This window comes from Sphaerodactylus townsendi, linkage group LG02, assembly GCF_021028975.2.
Source record: "Sphaerodactylus townsendi isolate TG3544 linkage group LG02, MPM_Stown_v2.3, whole genome shotgun sequence".
Lineage (NCBI taxonomy): Eukaryota > Metazoa > Chordata > Lepidosauria > Squamata > Sphaerodactylidae > Sphaerodactylus > Sphaerodactylus townsendi.
The window spans coordinates 70876989-70896821 of NC_059426.1; the positions used below are offsets into that span (position 1 = coordinate 70876989).

Below are 19833 nucleotides of genomic sequence, written 5' to 3' on the forward strand. Positions count from 1 at the left end.
TGTTGTTTTTTTCATGGACATAAACTGGGGCTGGCTGCTACTCAGAGGCAAAGCTAACAGGGGAACGGGGCGGGGGGATGCTCATTGCACCTGGCGCCCCCTTGTGGGTGGTGCAAAAATTGCAGGTTTGTTAGTATTTTTGGTATTTTAGTGTTTTTTTGTTTTTGGCCTGCAAGGGGCGCAGTTTTTAGGCTAGCAGCACCAAAATTTCTGGGATTTTCCGGGAGCCTCTCCTGATGATACCACCCAAGTTAGGTGAGGTTTGGTTCAGGGAGTCCAAAGTTATGGACTCCCAAAGGGGGTGCCCCATCCCCCATTGTTTCCAATGGGAGCTAATAGGAGATGGGGCAACACCTTTGAGACTCCATAACTTTGGACCCTTTGAAACAAACTTCGCCAAACCTGGGTGGTATCATCAGGAGAATCTCCTAAAGATACCCTGAAATTTTTGTGCTGCTAGTTTAACAATTGCATGCCTGACAGCAGGCATCCCCAAATTTTCACAGATTCTCCTTTTAAATCCACCCCCTTCTGCATGGATTTAAAGGGAGAATCTGAGACCCCCGATTTAAACATTGAAAATGATGCCATTTCAGGGTGGGGGAGAATCCACCGCAAAACAGCATCACTTTCAATGTTGTTTTAACTGAGGACCTCAGATTCTCCCTTTAAGGTGGATTTAAAAGGAGAATCTGGGCTCCCTAGTTTAAACACTACTGAAAGTGATGCTGTTTGGGGATGGATTCCAGCATCACAGTGGCTGCCCATGGGGGGCCCCCCGCAAAACTCAGATTTTGCACCGGGATCCATTTTTCCTAGCTACGCCTCTGTTGCCACTTCTAAGCATATACAAACTGGGAAATACACATCAGAACTAGGAAATACTGGGAAATATATACTGGGAAATACACATCCAAATGTAGGAATCATGCTATTATTTCTTAATAGCATGATTCTCTATGCAGAAAATCTGTAACATGAAATGGCTCTATGAAAACTTGTCATTAGAAAGCAAACCAATAAAAGAAAGATGTTGCAACGCTAAATGTCTTTCACCAGCTCTTGTTTTCCTTAGGCTGGCCTATGTCCAGTCTTTGAGCATGATTTACAGGAATTCTCCCCACAACAGGAATCATTCTTAATCTTTAACTGACCTCTGACTGTGGCCAGCCAATGGGATGTGAAGTCCCCCTGCCAGTTCTTTCTTCCCTCATATTTTGCTCTTGAAATGCAACTATGCTATGTCATATAACACTCAAGTCCTCTAGTTTGAAGAGAAGGTAATTTCTTGATCTTTTATTGCTCTTCTGTCAAGAAACTTGTGTCTTTTTTGTCTCGTTTGGCAATGTCCTACTTCACCACATAGTCTAATTATTTTCTTCCAACAAGAGAGCTGGGGAAATGGAATTCCCCTAAATAAAGTGAAACTAACTTTGGACATGTGATTGGGATTGCGAAAAATCAGAGAAAAGAGTCTGCAGGCAGCCAGAAAAGGAGGGAAAGAAATTATTTAGAGAAAACAAGTGACTGGAGTAGATATCCTTCAGAATTCCTTTAGTGAAGAGCTACTTCAGTACCTGACAGTCAAGACAAGACAGGGCAAGTGCATTCATCTTCTGCTGGAATTAAATACAAGTGTATTCCTTTGGCAGGCTCTCTGCCACCATGAAGACCTGGCTAATCTTCCTATATCTGGCTCCTACTGTGATAAGTGTGCAATTGGTGAGTAGCACTACTTGGCCTTTATTTCCAACCCCCTACTAAGGAGACTTTTCTGTTGGAGCAAAAGGCAGGATTGATACTCAAAGTTGTCAGCATGGGCTTCTGTGGTGAAACACTAATATTTTAGGGAGTAGGGGCAACTTGAGCAGTATACTGGGGTGGTAGGAAGATATATTGTTTCAAACTTGGAATGTCCCAATGTTCACCATTTTTGGGCTCAACCTGCATTTAGGATAAATTGAAGTCTTGTAACACCTTACAGGTGAACAAGATTTCAATCTAACTAAATCTTCCAGGGACCTTAGCATCTACTTTATCATCATCATCAGAAGAGTTGGTTTTTATACCCTGCTTTTCTCTAGCTTAAGGGATCTGAAAGCAACTTACAATCAAATCCCCATCATCTCACCAAAACAAGCACCTGGTGATGTAGGTTCTTTATTACACTTCTGTCCCAAGTCATGACTTCTGTGAGCAGCTTATAAAATAGTCAGTTTAACATCCTACAAATACAGTTCTTTTGAACAAGGAAAACACCACCCGTCTGGGGACATTTATTCATTAATTATGTTTATACCCACAGTAAAGCCCATAGTACAAACAAATATAACAGGCTCTAGAAAACTGTTGGTGACTTAACGGCACCCACTGAGGGGGCCAACCACTCCTGCCCTTCCTCCCTGCTTGACCCCAAATATTTCCCACAGATAACAAAAATCTAGTCTAATTGTTCGATGGAAAGAAAAGCTTACTTACAGATCCCCCCACCCCACACACACATGCATACAGACAGGCTCCCCTAACTTTGTGAATGGGTTCTCCTTTCTCAGATTCTCCTCCTCCCACCACACACATATACACACAGAAAGGCTTCATAAACTTTGTGAATGGGCTCTCCTTTCTCAGATTCACCCCACCCAGAGGTGGGATCCAGCAGGTTCTCATAGGTTCCCGAGAGTAGGTTACTAATTATTTGTGTGTGCCGAGAGGGGGTTACTAATTGGTGATTTTGCCATGTGATTTTTGCCTTAGTTGCGCCCTCCTCTCAGCAGTAGTGCGCAGAACTTGAAGCAGTCTAGCAGGAGGTGCACCGGCGTGCGTGGCAGCTGCGCCTGCGTGCATTCATTTCCCGCCCAAAGACTGGCGCAGCAGCTGTGACCTTGCCACAGCCCCGCTCAGGAATGCCCTGCCCCCGGAATGCCCAGCCATGCCCCGTCGTGCCCCGCTCATCCCCACTGGCGCTACGCCACAGTTTGAATCCCACCACCATGGGAACCTGTTACTAAAAATTTTGGATCCCACCACTGACCCCACCCCCGACAATCTCTCCTAACTTTGCAAACAGATTCTTCTGACTCAGCTGCAACTTCACACAATTCGTCCCATGTTCCCAGGCAGGAAGTTCTTCAAAGTTTGCCATAGGTCCTAGTACTAGTAGGGACAAGCACGCCAAGAGGGGAGGAGGAAAGTATGGCTTCCTACAGCAAGGGCTGCTGGGAAGTGTTAGCCTTGCCGCTCTGCAAGGAGCTGGAATTTGGCCCCGTCCAGATGGCTGAGGTCTACATTTGCCAGCAGCCCTCACTTTTTTCTGGTTCGTTGTTGGGAACATGCTGCTGAAATATATAATAAGATTTATTATTTCTTCTATGATGGCACTAATTTCCCAGACAGCCCCATTCAGGAACAGACCAGACCAAGTCCTGCTAAGACCTAGAAAAGAAGGATATATTATGCATCTTTCAGCCATACTCTGATCTCAAAGGGGATTTTCACTGGCACCACTGTTGTAGTACTGGTACCAAATTTAAACATAATTTGATGCTACTACCCATTAGTTCCTCAAGCTAAGACTAGAAACTGTCCAGATCATAACACTGTTTCTCCTTTAAGAGGATGCATGTTTATTAGTTACTATGAGAACATGCCTAATAGATTTTGTTTGCTGGTTTGTTTTCTCAATCTCTTGCTTCAAGGTGGTTGTTAGTGCTGAAAAACATGAACTGCAGCAAAACAACAGCAGTAACACTGGGGATTCAATATTCTGGAGTACTTTCAGGCATATATCGCTTCCCTTTAAGATATGACTGGTAATTAGGTTTAGAGCTATATCACTTTTTTTACTGGTCCTAACATTTTTGCCTTTTAACTGCCAACAAAGTTTTTATTGTCAAAGGCTTTCACAACTGGATTCAACTGGTTGTTGTGGGTTTTCCGGACTGTGCGGCCATGGGCTGGTAGATATTGTCCCTAACATTTTGCCTGCATCTGTGGCTGACATCTTCAGGGGTGTATCACAGAGAGAAGTCTGTTACACACTGTGTGTAACAGACTTCTCTCTGTGATACACCTTTGAAGATGCCAGCCACAGATGCAGGCAAAATGTTAGGGACAATATCTACCAGCCCATGGCCGCACAGTCCGGAAAACCCACAACAAACATAGTTTTTATTCACTTTGGGATAACAGAACCCTGAGAGTCCAACCAGGAACCATTTCTCTAGCTTAGAAATGGTGTCGATTAATAAAATCATTTATTTAATTTCATTTACTACAATCAAAGGTCAGGCAAAATAATTAATACACTCTGACTGATTATGTACTGGTGCTCTGCCCTGCAGTGAGGGTATGGTTCCTACCGGGCAGAGATTTCTGTACTGATCCCATCCAAGTTGCGGTACCAAAGATCTTAGAAGTTAGCAAGAGCAGGGAACCCCTTATGTTTCTGTCTTGTTTTGAAATTTTTGCTCCTTCTGGGTTGTTCCCCCATCAAAACCAAGAGTGAAGATTGCCTTTTTTGTTTTTTTGAAAGCCCTTTAAATGTGATGTTGATATTTCTTATATTAATGTTACTTTTGTATTTTTAGGGAAATGACAGCCGTCAGTCCCTCTCTTCTCCAAGTACTTTATTTAGGCATTCCTAGGTATGATTGATAATCTGGTTTAGAATGAGACACAGGGTTTTTGAACATATTATTTTTTCTCATATGCCCCCAGACATATGCTGTAAGTTCTGTGTTGGAAACTTAGCACCCAGGCATGCACAGATCTGATTTGGAACAGTACTATGGTGTGTGGAGACAGCATCCTTAAGATCCCCCTGCTACTTTTCCTACTGGTTTACGCTTTTTAAGTAAACTACCCGTGCTAAGTGGTATAATATGTAATTAATCCTATGTGACAGGTGATGTCAGATGACAATGAAAATAATGCAAAAGAGACACTGAATCCAGAAGAAGGGCTTGTAGAAGCAGGTCCAATGAATGAGGAAACTGCTGACTTTCAAGCTGAATCTAACACAGCAAGAAGGGAAGAAGAAAGTGAAAGCATCACTATTGCAAGTCAACATACAAGCCTCCCTGAAAACATCTTGCTGGAATGTCTGAATGCCACAGAGCCATCCCCTGATGGTGCAGCTACAACAAAACCTACCATAACTACTGCAACAACAGACAGCTACAAGCCCCAACAATGCCAGCCACTCAGTAATCCATGGGCCTCATGTAATGAATCCACAGTGGAAGATGAAATAAAGTTGGCTGAAGCTCTAAATCAATTTGCAATCAATTTCTACTTGGCAGCAATTCAATATGAGAAGAGTGACTCTAACCTGGTTTTCTCACCCTTCAGCATCTCCATGTTGCTTTCCAACCTGTTGCTAGGTAAGGCTACACTCTCATGTAAACACAGTTGTTGCAACCTTAATACAGCTAATTCAGTGGTGGGATTCAAATAATTTAACAACTGGTTCCAGTGGTGGGATTCAAATAATTTAACAACTGGTTGTTCACAAGCACCCTTTTAACAACCTGTTCTGCTGAAGTGGTGCGAACCTGCTGAATCCCACCACTGAGCTAATTCTTTTTTTTAAACAATGTCAGAATACAGCACACATAAAAAGATGATATATCATAATGAAGTGCTGCCTTGTGTGTTTCAACTGTGATGAGTACACAGAATGAGGAAACACAGTATGTAAAATGTTGATTCATGTACTTGTGGGGAAAAAACTTTCACACTATAAACCAGTGGTGGCGAACCTATGGCACTCGAGATGTTCATGGACTATAATTCCCATCAGCCCCTGCCAGCATGGCCAATTGGCTGTGCTGGCAGGGGCTGATGGGAATTGCAGTCCATGAACATCTGGAGTGCCATAGGTTCGCCACCACAGCTAGCTATTTATTTATTTATTTATTTATTTATTTATTTATTTATTTATTTAACTTTTATACCACCCCATCCCCCGGAGGGCTCTGGGCGGTGTATACATAAACATTGCTTTATGTATATGCTTTCCTAAATGAAGGTTTGCTCAGAGAGAAAATCTAACTTTCAAAGCAGACCTCATACCTTTTGTAGAGATTTGTCATTTCCATCTCTTTAGCTCGCAGCTCTTTTTTGTTCTTATGAGATAACTGAACTTGCTACACCAACAAAGTCATTAATCTATGCAAACCACTTTCCCATGTGTTCATTGTTAGTGCTGGACTCCCTGGGGACCCTGAGCATTTCTTGCCAGTTCTTTTGCCCTAACAATTTGAAAACCAAATTGTGAATCCATGTGATCCTGCTCTCTCCATTTTCTTTCATTTCTTTCATGTTTGTTTGTCTCTACACTGATAATGTCTGTAACAGAGAGAACTCTCTGTGCTTCATTTTTAAGAATATGTGCAAATATAGATAATTTCAGAGATTAGCATAATGGGGGTTTTGCACACATCTTCTTCCCCAGATCAAACTCAATTTTATTTTTATTTCTCATTTTCATCAGAATTTAGATGTGCAGATTGGTGACCAGCCAGCCCTTTTTATCAGCCAGGAAGTCATATGCCCTCTTTTTTGAAGGCAGACTATAAACAACATTGCATGGCTGTCTCTTGTGTTGGTTACAGCCACCCACACTTCTCATAGCAGCTTTTCAGGTATTAAAAAAGTATTACACTTTAACAAGTAATAAAACTGTGAATTAACATTTGTAGAAATAAACATTCAGTGTCACTATGGCAAGATGTAAGAACTCCTGATCTAAGGGAACAGAGGGTACCCATGCATCAAAAAACACTTGGCTGAAGAGCGGCCTCAGCCTGTCCAATAATATTTGTTCAATATTCATACCTTTACCTTACAGGAGCCCGTGGACAAACCAAAGAAGATCTTGAGAATGTGCTCTCCTACCCTAAAGAATTATCTTGTATTCATGATGCAATGAGTACATTCCACAAATCAAAAGCCATGATAGCAGCCTCTGCAATTTTTGCCCAACCAGGTGAGTAAATTGCCAGTTTTAAGACAGGTAAGTTCCTCTCTACCTAGTTTTTCCACAAGATGGCAGGATTCTGTTCAAATGGACTGCACCCCTTACATTTCAGGTGGGGGAAATAATGTTTTCAGTGCTGTCCCATGTAAAAACTTAACATGATGTCCTAATTTTCCATTTACAGGGAATTATTAATGTAGGGGAATTTGGAAAAATGTAATTTCCTCACCTGCAATTTGAAGGGATATACGCCATTCTAACATGTCAACATTTTGTCACCTCATTAGTGCTTCATTCGGCTACATGCGTAAACCAAACCTTATTCAAAAATGGATGTGAGTTCCTAGGATGGGAGAAAGGCAGTGCAGACATTCTCTGTTTTGGATTATTGATGAGCTTCTGTAACTATTTACAATGTAATATTAGATCACTGAAATTATTCTGTAAAACATAGACTGGGGGAAGGAAATCTAATGTTTCAGTTGTTGGTATTACCACTAGGCCAAAATCCTGTTTTTGAAATGTGGTTTGGTGCTCTCTGAGAAAGAAAGAAAATCCAGTCCAATTTACCCCGTAAAAGATCCCAAAGTCATAGTATGTGGAAAGGGTTGTGGGGCAGTATGTTCTTCTCAGGATGGATCAACGGATGTTGTGTTCTTTCAACATTATAAAGGTCATAGATTTGTTTTTGGTAATGATCTTATGAGCTGCAGCACCTATATAATGGAACCCTTTCATCAGTAGTGGGACACGATCTTAAACTGATGCCAGGAGTGTTGGAAGAAAAAAAATCCCTAACATTTGTACACATGATCTCTTTAAAAATGAATCCATGAACACAAAACAGTAAATCTGAATTAGCTGTGTTTGTCAACCACATATTTCTTTCAAAATTATTATTTAATTATAAAATATCCTTTTCTTTGATTCACTTTCCATGTCACCTACACTACACCTACATCTTTAAATACTATCAAGAAAAAGGAAGTTACACATGGCATTATTTCTTCATTGAATATGCAGATACATTCACATGAGAAAACTGGGGGAGTTACAACTCCACCTGATATACAGAAATAAGATGATGAGGAACACATCTAAGCATAATAAAGTCATTGTAGATTCTCAGATGTTATATTTTCTTGTAGTAGGTACAAAGTAAGTGTCATGTGAATGCATTAACAACGTTTGGGAGTGTATACCTAGCTTGAGTATTGCTACTCCCTATAATTTTATAGTAGAGATCAGACCTTGGCAGCCCAATTCAGATTGGGGGGCGGGAGTGTAACTGGGCACAGTGAGGAGGGCCACGCTGCCATGTTTGCCATCTCCGCTGGAGTAAAGGGCTGCCGCTCAGGCCCCTTCCGCACATGCAGAATAATGCACTTTCAGTCCACTTTCACATTTGTTTGCAAGTGGATGTTGCTATTCCGCACAGTAAAATACAGCTTCAGTGTGCACTGAAAGTAGATTGAAAGTGCATTATTCTGCATGTGCGGAAGGGGCCTCAGCTCCTCCGCAGCAAAAGCTGGAAGTCCTGGCCACAGCAGAGCAACGCTGGTGCCAGTGTGGGAGGGTGGTCTGGGTGTTCCACTCCAGATATGCAGCCAGTTGCTTCCACCCCAGCTTTGCGGCCAGCTGTGCTGCAGCCCAGATTCTGGATTTAGCCCTTATTGAGGGCTTTTCAGATTTTTTTCCTCTCCCCACACTGCTGGAAAGCCATCTGGAGGCAGTGGGGCCGGGCAGTAGCAGCACTATCCCAGGATTGAGTTGTTAGTCCTGGATTTTTATTAGCCACTTTGGGTCCCCATTGAAAAGAAAATGGAAAAGAGATGCCCGAAATAAATAAATGTTTATCACCAAGAAAATATTTGTGTTGGTGTTGGTGTTACCTCTAATTCCTGTGAGGGAATGTGTTCCTAACTACTGCATCTTATTATTATCAAAACTATGGCTGTTAATTAGGTGGAGTTACAACTTTGTGATTTTATATTCCAAAAGTATATATGTGACTAATGGGGAAGTGGGAATTCTAGTAGGTATCATGTTTATGGGATATTACTTCTCAACATTAGTGCAGCACTTTTTCTAGGTGCTCAATATACTTTACTTACATTATCTCAATAATCTAAGCCACAACACTTTAAACTAGGCCAGTACTATTGTCACTACAATATTAACTGGGGGTTGAGAGAGAATTTGATTTAAACAGTAAATGCTTGTCTAAACTGAGACTGTCTATAGAGATTTTCAGATTCTCGTTCACACTCAATTTCAAAAAATAATCTCAGACATGGGATTATGGTGACTGATATGCATACGATGTTGTCCTCCTACCATATACAATCCACACTTTTGGATCTTTTACAGTAGTTATAGTTATTGCTATAATTGACTGGCTCTTCATCTGTGTTGAGTGAAATCTGTCAAGCTAATCTCTGAGAACAAGGCATATGACTTTCTATTAAGGAGGTATTTTCAATTTTCTGTCCTTGGTTTTCTGATATACAGCCTTCACCGGGAACGATGATTTCAACAAGCTGTCACAAAAATTCTATCGCAGTATGATATGGAATCTCACTAATGACAGAGTCAACAATGTAAATGCAATCAACAGCTGGGTGAGAAAAAGTACTCAGAATAAAATCAAAAAGCTCTTGGATCAGGTGGATTCAGATGTCCAGATGGTGCTTGTCAATGCTGTCTACTTCCACTGTAAGTAGGAAGTCCTTAAGACCTTCCAGCCCCGCAGATACAAAGCTTTCCAAATGTTCAAGATGCTGACCTTGACCTTGAAGCCCTCCATCATGACAGGCCATCCTTGGCAATACCAACACAGAGTCTTGATCCTGAGCTTCATGTCCACATTCGCCAATTGCTGCTCATAAAACCATGCCTGTACTTGCTCCCTGTCCCCAAGCCTTGTGGCACCAAGCAGGACCTGTGGTACAGCTTGCTGGAGAATGAGTTCCTTTTTCAGATAATTTTTCCATTTTCTTAGAATTCAAAGTAACTTAAAAGATTTTAGATAGCACTGATCATTAGAATTATTTCTCCTCCTCCTCCTTTGCAAAATCTTTCCTCAGTTTTCAACTTTATTATCCCCTTTCCTTTCTATCTTCCATTCCCCTTCATGTTTCATTCTCATACAGTCTAACTCTGTCCTCCTAAAGATTCATAGCCTCCAATGTGCCTCCCCCTATTTTGTTGTTTTCCTTGTGTATGTTTTCCCCCTTTTGTCACTTCCTCACAAGGTTTGACTGCTTTCTTAACAGCCTGCCAATTCCATATTAAAAGTTAAAGGTAGTTTACTAGGCAGACTCTGATTACAGAGTAGTTTGCCATTGCCTTCCCTAGTCAAATACACTTTACCCCCAGCAAGCTGGGTACTCATTTTACCAACCTCAGAAGGATGGAAGGCGGAGTCAACCTTGAGCTGGCTACCTGCAACCAAGTTCTGTTGGGATCAAATTCAGGTCATGAGCAAAGCTTTGACTGCAGTACTGCAGCTTACCATCCTATGCCATGGCAAGGACGCAGGTGGGGGGGGTTCTCGGGTTCAAACCCCCCCATTACATGTCCAAAGCTTCGCCCCCCATTTGTGGGTTTTTTGTAATTGTTTAGTGTTTTTCGGTTTTTGGCTGCAGGGGGTGCAGTTTTTAGGCTAGACTCTCCTAATGATACCACCCAGGTTTGGTGAGGTTTAGTTCAGGGGGTCCAAAGTTATGGACTCCCAAAGGGGGTGCCTCCATCCCCCATTGTTTCCAATGGGAGCTAATAGAAGATGGGGCTACACCTTTGAGGGTTCATAACTTTGGATCCCCTGAACCAAACTTCACCAACCCTGGGTGGTATCATCAGGAGAGTCTCCTAAAGATACCCTGAAAGTTTGGTGCTGCTAGTTTAACAATTGCACCCCTGACAGCAGGCACCCCCAAATTTCCCCAGATTCTCCTTTTAAATCCAACCCGTTCGGCTTGGATTTAAAGGGAGAATCTGAGGTTCCCAGTTTAAACATTGAAAGTGATGCTGTTTCAAGTTGGGGGAGAATCCACCCCCAAACAGCATCACTTTCAATGTTGTTTTAACTGGGGATCCCAGATTCTCCCTTTAAGGTGGATTTAAATCTGGGCTCCCTAGTTTAAACACCATTGAAAATGATGCTGTTTGGTGGTGGATTCCAGCTCCACAGTCACCGCTGCCCCGCCTCAGATTTTGCACCAGGCTCCATTTTCCCTAGCTATGCCTCTGCCTGGAGGGGAGGGCAGAAGGGACTGCCAGCTGCCAGCTGGGAACCCAGTCGTGGGGGGGGGGGCAGAGGAGTCTGCCGTCCCTGGCCTTGGAGAGCTGCTTTTATAAGCACTGAGACCAGGGGTGCTTGGGAAGGCATGGCCATGCCCCCAGGGGTGGGTGGGGGCGTGGTCCCACCTTCGAACCCCCCATAAAAAATCTATACCTACATCACTGTGCCATGGGGCTCCATAGATCCCTGTTCATTTTCTCCATGTCTGACCACTCCACTAAAGCCCCTCTCATAGCCTGACCTCTACTCTTAAGTTCACTAAATCACCACATTTCTCAGTGAGAAAACCACCATGGGTGCAAAGGATCAATCCCTCCCAGCTCTGCACTTCTGATCAAATCCCCCTGCCTCAATTACTGCTTTGAAACATTAAAAAATTGGGAAATCTGATCACAGATTTCCTTCTTAATGTACAGTTTGGCCTTGTGTGAATTCACCAAGTATGGAGTGTTATTTCCCTGTCTTTTCTTTAAAAAAATGTACAAGTCAGTTTAATAAGCCCTTCTAGGCTGTATGTATAAATCCAAGTTCTTTGTCTTTCCAGCCAAGTGGAAAACCATATTTAGGAGCAAAGACACAATACAGGAAAAATTCTACCGCCCAGGCCTCCCTCCCTCTAAGGTGTTCATGATGAGCAGTAAGAAATATCCATTGGCTTCCTTCACTGACCACACCTTGCAGGCTAAGGTAATGTTCATGATTCAGTGTTGATGGATACTGTTAGGTGCCCTTACAGTTTCCTCAGCAGCAACAGCTCTACTGGGCATTGAGAACTTGTGTGTGTGTTTCACGTATTCAAGTACAAGCCTTTATGTTGGCCCGATTTAATAGCCTTCCTTCAACTGTGACATCCGGCAGATACCAAAAAATCCCGAAACATCAAAGGTTCTGTCGATGTGGCTCACTTGACTCCCTGACTCATATTCTGCTTCAATGTGTCCTAAATGCTGATGTACGATCAAGTTTGATTCACCCTCTATTATTGGCAAAGAAAATACAAAACTCTACTTATGTTGTACATTTTCTTTTACAGGACCATTATTTTGATGGTACTTGTTCAGTTGCTTCCTTCCTGGACATTATTTTAAAACGTTATCTATTGTTTTTATTTGCTTATTGCTGCTGATCTATATCTAATTAGTTATTTAAATGTTTATATATTTGTTGTTATACTATGCTAATAAAAGGCATATTGATTGATTGATATTCAAGTACAGCATAAGGAGAGGCAAAACTCTTCCATTTCAAAATTTCCTTCAGAGACAGAAACTTGTGTTAACTCCCAAAGGCTGCACTCAGTTTGAGCTAACTAGAAACTCTACCCATTCTAACCTTAAAAACGGAGTCTGCCATTTATATTTGTCTCTTACATGCTCAACTATTCCCTTTTTCTTTTTGGTATTCTAGAGGCACCTTAAAGACTAACAAGATGTGGCTTATTGTTGGTCTTTCCTTCAGTTGCTTGTACCCCACTACTTTATATCACTCTAGATCTGAGCTCCCTTTCCCTTTTCTCAGATCTCTTTGAGTCTGAGGTACAGTCTGTTTTCCTACCTCTCCCCAAACCAGAAAAGTATGCAGCCCCCAGGATCACTTTGGAGCCTCACTCATTTAAGTCCTCTTTTCTGGCAACTAAAACTGACTAATGTATGTTACTCCTGAAACCATAAATCTTAGGTGAAGATCTGTTGAGGGTGCAAAATTTATAAAATAGAATGAATTAAAAACTAAATTTATTTTAAGAAACATACAGTGTTCAGAATATTTGACCACTTCTCCTCTCATCCTAGTGAAGTACAAGGCAATAAATTTACAGTGAAGGGTGTCTCCTCACCAGCAAGTGAGATGACTTAATTCTCAGACTGGGCAAAAGTGGCCACAACCTGTAAATTACTGGCCTTGCAGTGTAAATGTCTAATGCACAGATGTAAGGCTGTTTATATTGTGCTATGCTTAACATGAACTTCACCAGAGAACACTAAGTCAATCTAGTTAGGAGCCAGTGTTGCCAGCTGGCCTGGAGGAAAATGTCCTGCCCTTTAATAAAGGCTTAATGTGGGGAAATAGGTAGGTGAAATTGTTCATTGCATTGAAATAAATGACATCATGTGTAAAATAACATCAGACTAAGTCTCTATTAAAGAGGCAGGACCTTTTCAAATCTAGGTTAATTGGAAAAACCTATCAGGACCTCACCGTAAGCGTAATCATTGTATAAGGTAGCCAATCCTCCCTAGGCCCAGCTGTTCCTACTGCCGCTCATTGGATCAGTGGGAGCAAAATTGGGGATGGGGATAGAATTGCACCATAGAGTTTCAGATGATGTATTGAATTCACTTCTGGGGTTCATGCTGGAAGTGACATATCTGGGTTAGCAACCCTAATGTTGAAATTTTCAGTGGGCGTAGTTGCTTGTGGCCTCCGATAAGGGGTGGTGGTCAGTTGCTGCTGGACCCCTCCACCTCCATCGGGGTGGGCCAGCAGCTTGATCACATGGGTGGAGCAATTTTGCGCCTCCATGCGATCAAATGGGTGGTGCCTGGGGACACGGGATACCCATGGGCCCTGTTGCCAACTATAGGTTGGAAAATTCTTGGAGACTTTGTAGTGAGGAGGGCATGGTTTGGGGAGGGGAGAGACCTCAGTGTAATACAGCCATTTTCTCCAGAGGGACAGATCTCACCATCTGGAATTCAATTGTAATTCTGAGAGATTTTCAGGTCCTACCTGGAGATTGACAACCCTAGGCCTAACAGCAACTTCTGGGTGGCTTGATACCACCTGACTTGCATGACTCTACTAGACCTGGCTGCTTGCTACTGTTCGGCAGCAACCACCCTATGAAAGCCAGTATGGTATAGCAGTTAGAACTTCAGAGTAGGGACTAGGAGATGCACGTTCAAATCACCATCTTCCTTGTGGAACTTACTAAATGTTTTTGGGCCAGCCTAACCTATCTCTTAGAATTGCTGTGCAGATAAAGAGGAAGAGGGGAGAATAATGTCAGATGCTTTGATCCCCACTGTGAAGAAAGGTGGGGTATAAATAATATACAACAGCCTCCAGGTGATTTGATACAGCAACCTTTAGTAGACTTGCATGATTCTACCAGGCCTGGCTACTTGCTATTGTTCAACAGTAGCCACCCTAAGAGAACCATATGAACCACCCTATGATAGCTGAAGATGGGAGGCAGATAAAGGTATGTTGGTGAATGGCTAAGCAGGAGGGAAGGAGACAGAGAAAGGGGAAAGAAAAAGGGGTTGCCAGGAGAACAGAAAAAAAAAGAAATAGCATAGGGAGGAGAATACAAGCAAAAGTGAGATGCTACTTCACAACTCATTGAGAGTTCCCTATGATGCCAGTGAACCAGGCCCAGTAGTTAGCATCACACAACTGGGCCACAGTTTTCCTAGGTAGAGGTAGGGGGCGGAGCCAAAGACTGAGAAGCAGCTAAATGAAAGTTGGTTGGGTGAGAAGGAGATAGGATTGCCAATTTCAGATGAGGAAATGCATGGAGGTTGTGGGGAGGAAGAGGAGGGACATCAGAGGGGTATAATGCAATAGGCTGCACACTCCGAGTGGCCATTTCCTTGAAAGGAACTAAAGTTGCCAGCCTCCAGGTTGGGATTGGTGATCACCCAGAATGTCTACTGTTCTCCAGATGATAGAGATCAGTTTTCTTGGAGAAAATGGCTGCTTTGGAAAGTGAACTCTATAGTGTTATATCCTGCTGAGGCCACTTCCCTCCCAAACTTCATCCTCTGGAAGCTCCACACCCAGATCTCCAAGAATTTCCCAACCTGGAGATTGCAACTTTAAGGGGCATCAGATCACTGTAGCTGGGAAATCTGTTGTGATTCTAGAAGATCTCCAGACACACTGGAAGTTGGCAACCCTAGATGAAGAGCAAAGGGAAGAGGCTATCAGTATTTTCAACAGAGGGAAAGTGGAAATAGTGAGGAAGGGGGAAATTAGATGCCTCTCACAAGTCCTTATGAGTTCCCACGTATAAAAATCTAATGCAGTTTATTTTATTAGGTTGGCAGTCTGCAGCTGTCTCACAACATGAGTCTGGTTATTATCATGCCTCGATCCCTGTCGCAGAATCTTTCTGATGTGGAGAAGCGTCTCAGTGGGGATGTCTTCAAGTCAGTGATGGTCAAGCTGGATCACATCTCTTTGAGACCCACTGTAGTGACTATTCCTAAGTTCAAGGTGGACTCTTCCCTGGATCTCATGTCCATCGTGGGAGAGATGGGTAAGAAACTGGGGACGGGAGGATTAAAAGCAAAAAAGAAAGGGTCATCAACTTTATACAGTGAGTTATAGGGAAAATCCCATCCTGGACACTTTATTCCTTTCACTTGAATCCATTTGTCTTTACCTGAGGAATATAGGTGGACTGATTGGGAAATGGACAAAGAGATTCATGGCCTGTTCTGCATAGAACATTTACATTGGGGCTCTTCTGTGTGCAGTGAGCTTGCAGAGGGGTCTCTTCACGTTTTTCTGTTTGCACTCGAGGAGCCATTCTCTGTATGCTCCAATGCTACCTTACTGGTCTCAGTGCACCTCTGCAGCTTTTCCTGGTTTTCTTAACTCCACCCATCAGCTCCTCTTAAAGGCACACATCTAATCACACCTATAATAATAATAATAATAATTTATTATATTTCATAAACCGCTCAATCCCTGAAGGGCTCTGAGCGGTGTACAGGGCCCATAAACAAGGCCGATAAAACAATAGATAGAGATATAAACATGAACATTAAAACCCTTAAAAATTTTCCATAGCAGCATCCACATAAAATCGAATTAAAATTACATTATTTATGGCGTCCGGTCCCAAGGCTGGGAGGGGACCAGCAACACCGAGAATGATGGGCTACAGTGCCTTTCACTGGGATCATGCTCAGAGGGTAGCAGTGGATGAGAGAACCTCAGCACACTACCATTGGTGTGTAGTTTTCCCCTAGGAGCAGTCCTTTCCTCAATACTATTTAATATCTCCATGCACCCTCTAGCCCAGCTGGTCTGGAGCATTGGCCTGGGGTGTCATCAGTACGCTGATGTACTAATGCATGTCTGGAAATATTACCGAGTCATCATATTTTGATACATTGCCAAATGCAGTCTACCAGCCAAATGCTTGTAAACTAGGAAGAAATAAATCCAGGAGCTTTATCAAATTCATAATTTAATAGCGACTTTATGGCCAGGTCTGTGCTAGGTGATCTAATCCCACATATCTCTGGTGGCAGTTCTGGGTTTCTGTCATGAGTTTTCCAAGGTAGGAAATAGTTCATGAATCATCTGAGATTATATTATTTTATTCATTCCATCCATTATTCCTTTCTAGCATATGGCATTTTCTTTGAAGCTAACCTGTGTGGCATTTCTGAGAACGAAGAGCTGGCTGTGTCCAGTGCCCAGCACCAAGCTGTGATGGAAATCAATGAGGAAGGAGTGGAGGCAGCTGCTGCCACAGCTATTTCCCTGGCACGTACAGCTAATTTCTTTGAAGTACAACAGCCCTTCATCTTTGTGGTAGTGAATGAGAAGAGGATCCCCATCTTCATGGGTCGCATCAACAATCCAAAGGCATGATAACTTCCTCCTTGCTCCTATCACCTTCTGTCTCTAAGGGTGTCACATTGTCCATCAGTAGAATTGTCTTAGGCTCATATTTCAGTATTTACACATGATACTTTGCTTGGTGAGGTGGATTCACAGGTCCCTTTTTGTTTTTAAGCATTACTTTAAAAATCTTTCATTTCTATCTTCTGTGGAGGTCGGGTTCTCCTTCTGTTTTAATTTTTTCCCAATGTATTTGCTCCTCACTGGCCTAGGAAAAATCTCATTGTTTTCATTTATGTTAACAGATTGAAAAGGAGGTCTCATTGTAAGAATCTTTCTTTTCCCAGATGTACTGACTGCAACAATCCTATTAGCCTCTTGCATTTTCACCTGCTTGATAAGGAATAAAGAATGACCATACTGATTAACTTGAATGTTATTGTTGTGTTTCTGGAAGAGGATGCTAGAGGTAATTTTGGGTGAGAGGGTTTTATTAGGGTAAGAATGAATGTCAGTTTATTGGATGAATTAGAAATATAGGCCTCATGGAGATCCTGGGTTATTGTGAAAATGATGAAATCAATTTTCAAGTTACTGAGGCTTCAGAGAAGAAAAGGAACCTAAGGAGAACAATCCTCCCTGACAGAAAATGTACCTGACTAAATATAAAAGGAATAAAACCAGATTTTATTTCAAACATATAGGATGTGTTTTTATTTTATAGAAAATCACTGCTCACAAGTAACCAGCTGATTTAATGTTCCTCCCTATCATAAATTTCCTGAATAGAGACTACCGCAACTGAATGAGGTAGTTTCACATTTCACTCTAAAACTCTGTACGACAGGATGTATTTTATTTTATTTGTGTGCATAGTTTTGTGTGAAGGAACAGACTTGGAAGGCTTCCCCCCATTCCTTCAGGCCAATCTCTCGGAGGCTAGCAAAGCCTAGGGCCTTCCCAAGTCACCATTCAGTGATGCCTCCCCTTTTTCTTGGTTCCTGGCAGTACCAAAACAAACTGGGTAGTAACTGCTGCCAGCAACTCTCAGAGTATCTCCTGCTAAACAGAGCTGCACATTTAACATTTACCTGCATTGCTGTTTACAGGTTTTGCTTAGTTGCTTCACCTCCTGCTTCACTCCTAACAGCTACCATGGGAGCAACCTTCACAATTTTGAGCTATTGACTTCAGGGATGGAGAGCTTAATCTGTGCCCTTCCCCTTTACCATACTTCAGAGAGCAAGACCAAATAGGCATGGTATGGTTCCAGAGGTCAGGCTTAGCGCATTCAAAATACAATCAAATTTAATAAATGACAATACAATGTTTAATAAAAACAATATGCATGGTCTGTTTGAGCTTTCAAACTAAATGATGTTTAAATAGGCTAGGCTAGTATTCCTTGAATGTGCAGTAGTCTGAAGTTCAGCATTACCTTAGTTCTCAGAGTTGGGATTTCTCTCCAGTGCCCTTGCCACATGAGCAAGGTGGAATCCCTAGGTAAAGCTTCAGTTCTGCATGGTGTGTGTCTCCCTGGGCAAAAATTATAGAAGAAAGAACTTCTTCCACAAGGCTTGAGAGTTTATAATCTACTCTGGGGAATTTGCCCCACCTTGGGGTTGTTTAGATCCTCCTTCCTCAAGAGGAAATGAATCAATTCTACTCATTCAGCTGTCCACATCTCTGTGCCTTTGGGTGTTGCATAATGCTAGCAAAAATTGAAAATATTATGTAAAAAGGAAGAGCCAAAATTAGATGGATTGACTCAATAAATGACCTCAATAATGGCCCCCCGTTTTCAAGATCTGAGTAAGGCTGTTAATGACAGGAGGTTTTGAAGGTCATTAATTCAAAGGAGCACCGTAAGTTAGAAGTGACTTGAGGGCACAAAAAACACTGAGATCTTCTTTCCTCAAAAGGAATGGAACAGATTCTATCTATTCGACTATCCATCTCTCTCTCTCTCCCCTGGTTGCTGCATTCCATTAAGACATGAGACAATAAACCAGTGGTGGGATCCAAAAATTTTAGTAACAGGTTCCCATGGTGCTGGGATTCAAACTGTGGCGTAGCGCCAATGGGGCTGGGTGGGGCACGACAGGGGCGTGGCCGAGCATTCCAGGGGGTGGAGTATTCCTGGGTGGGGCTGTGGCAAGGACGCAGCTGCTGCGCCGGTCCTTGGGCGGGAAACGAATGCACGCAGGCGCAGGCTGCCATGCACGCCGGTGCACCTCCTGCTAGACTGCTTCAAGTTCTGCGCGCTACTGCTGAGAGGAGGGGTGTAACTAAGGCAAAAATCACATGGCAAAATCACCAATTAGTAACCCCCTCTCGGCACACACAAATGATTAGTAACCTACTCTCGGGAACCTGTGAGAACCTGCTGGATCCCACTTCTGCGATAAACTATTGTCTTCTGTTGGTCTCTGGTCTCAGTTGTTAGAGTAACCAAGAGCTTGAGTGGTTGGCACTTCAGGCTTGATAGCATAGCAACTTCCCTAACACCCTCCTTTCTTCTAACTGAATTTTCCACTCGATTCCTGAGTGTAATCCCAATAGTTGAATTTTGGGGTAATCCCAATAGTTGAATTTTGGGGTTTAGATTCATTTCTCCTAAGTGTGTTTCTTCATGTGAACCTCCCTACACACACACACCTGTAGTCTTGAAATAGTACAGGCCAGACACAGGCTTACATGCTCATCTGCCATTTGTTAATACACTCCAAAGTTGCAAAGATAAATCAGACTTTGAGCTCCTGACTTTGGTTTACTAAATTTCTCAGACAAAAACAATCTGGAACAATCTCTTAGGTTTCCTCTCATAAAGCCAGACTATTGCATTTTAAATAAAACATTCTGTAACACCCTCATATATTTCCACTGGTATATTCTGTCTTCTACTTTTTCTTGCCAGGAAAGTACACAGTGTATTACTTAAACTAAGGAAAACACAGAATCCCTTCCCACT

At 42.4% G+C, this 19833-nt stretch overlaps 1 protein-coding gene across 1 annotated transcript; it reads left to right on the forward strand.

Moving 5' to 3' along the window:
* The first annotated feature begins 1221 nt into the window (after positions 1–1221).
* Positions 1222–17288, forward strand: SERPING1 (serpin family G member 1). Its single transcript, XM_048487140.1, has 8 exons — positions 1222–1280; positions 1653–1722; positions 4904–5381; positions 6851–6988; positions 9491–9694; positions 11827–11969; positions 15324–15543; positions 16645–17288. Exons 1-8 carry the CDS (start codon positions 1237–1239, stop codon positions 16890–16892), a joined length of 1545 nt encoding a protein of 514 aa, XP_048343097.1. The 5' UTR covers positions 1222–1236; the 3' UTR covers positions 16893–17288.
* Positions 17289–19833: the final 2545 nt, after the last annotated feature.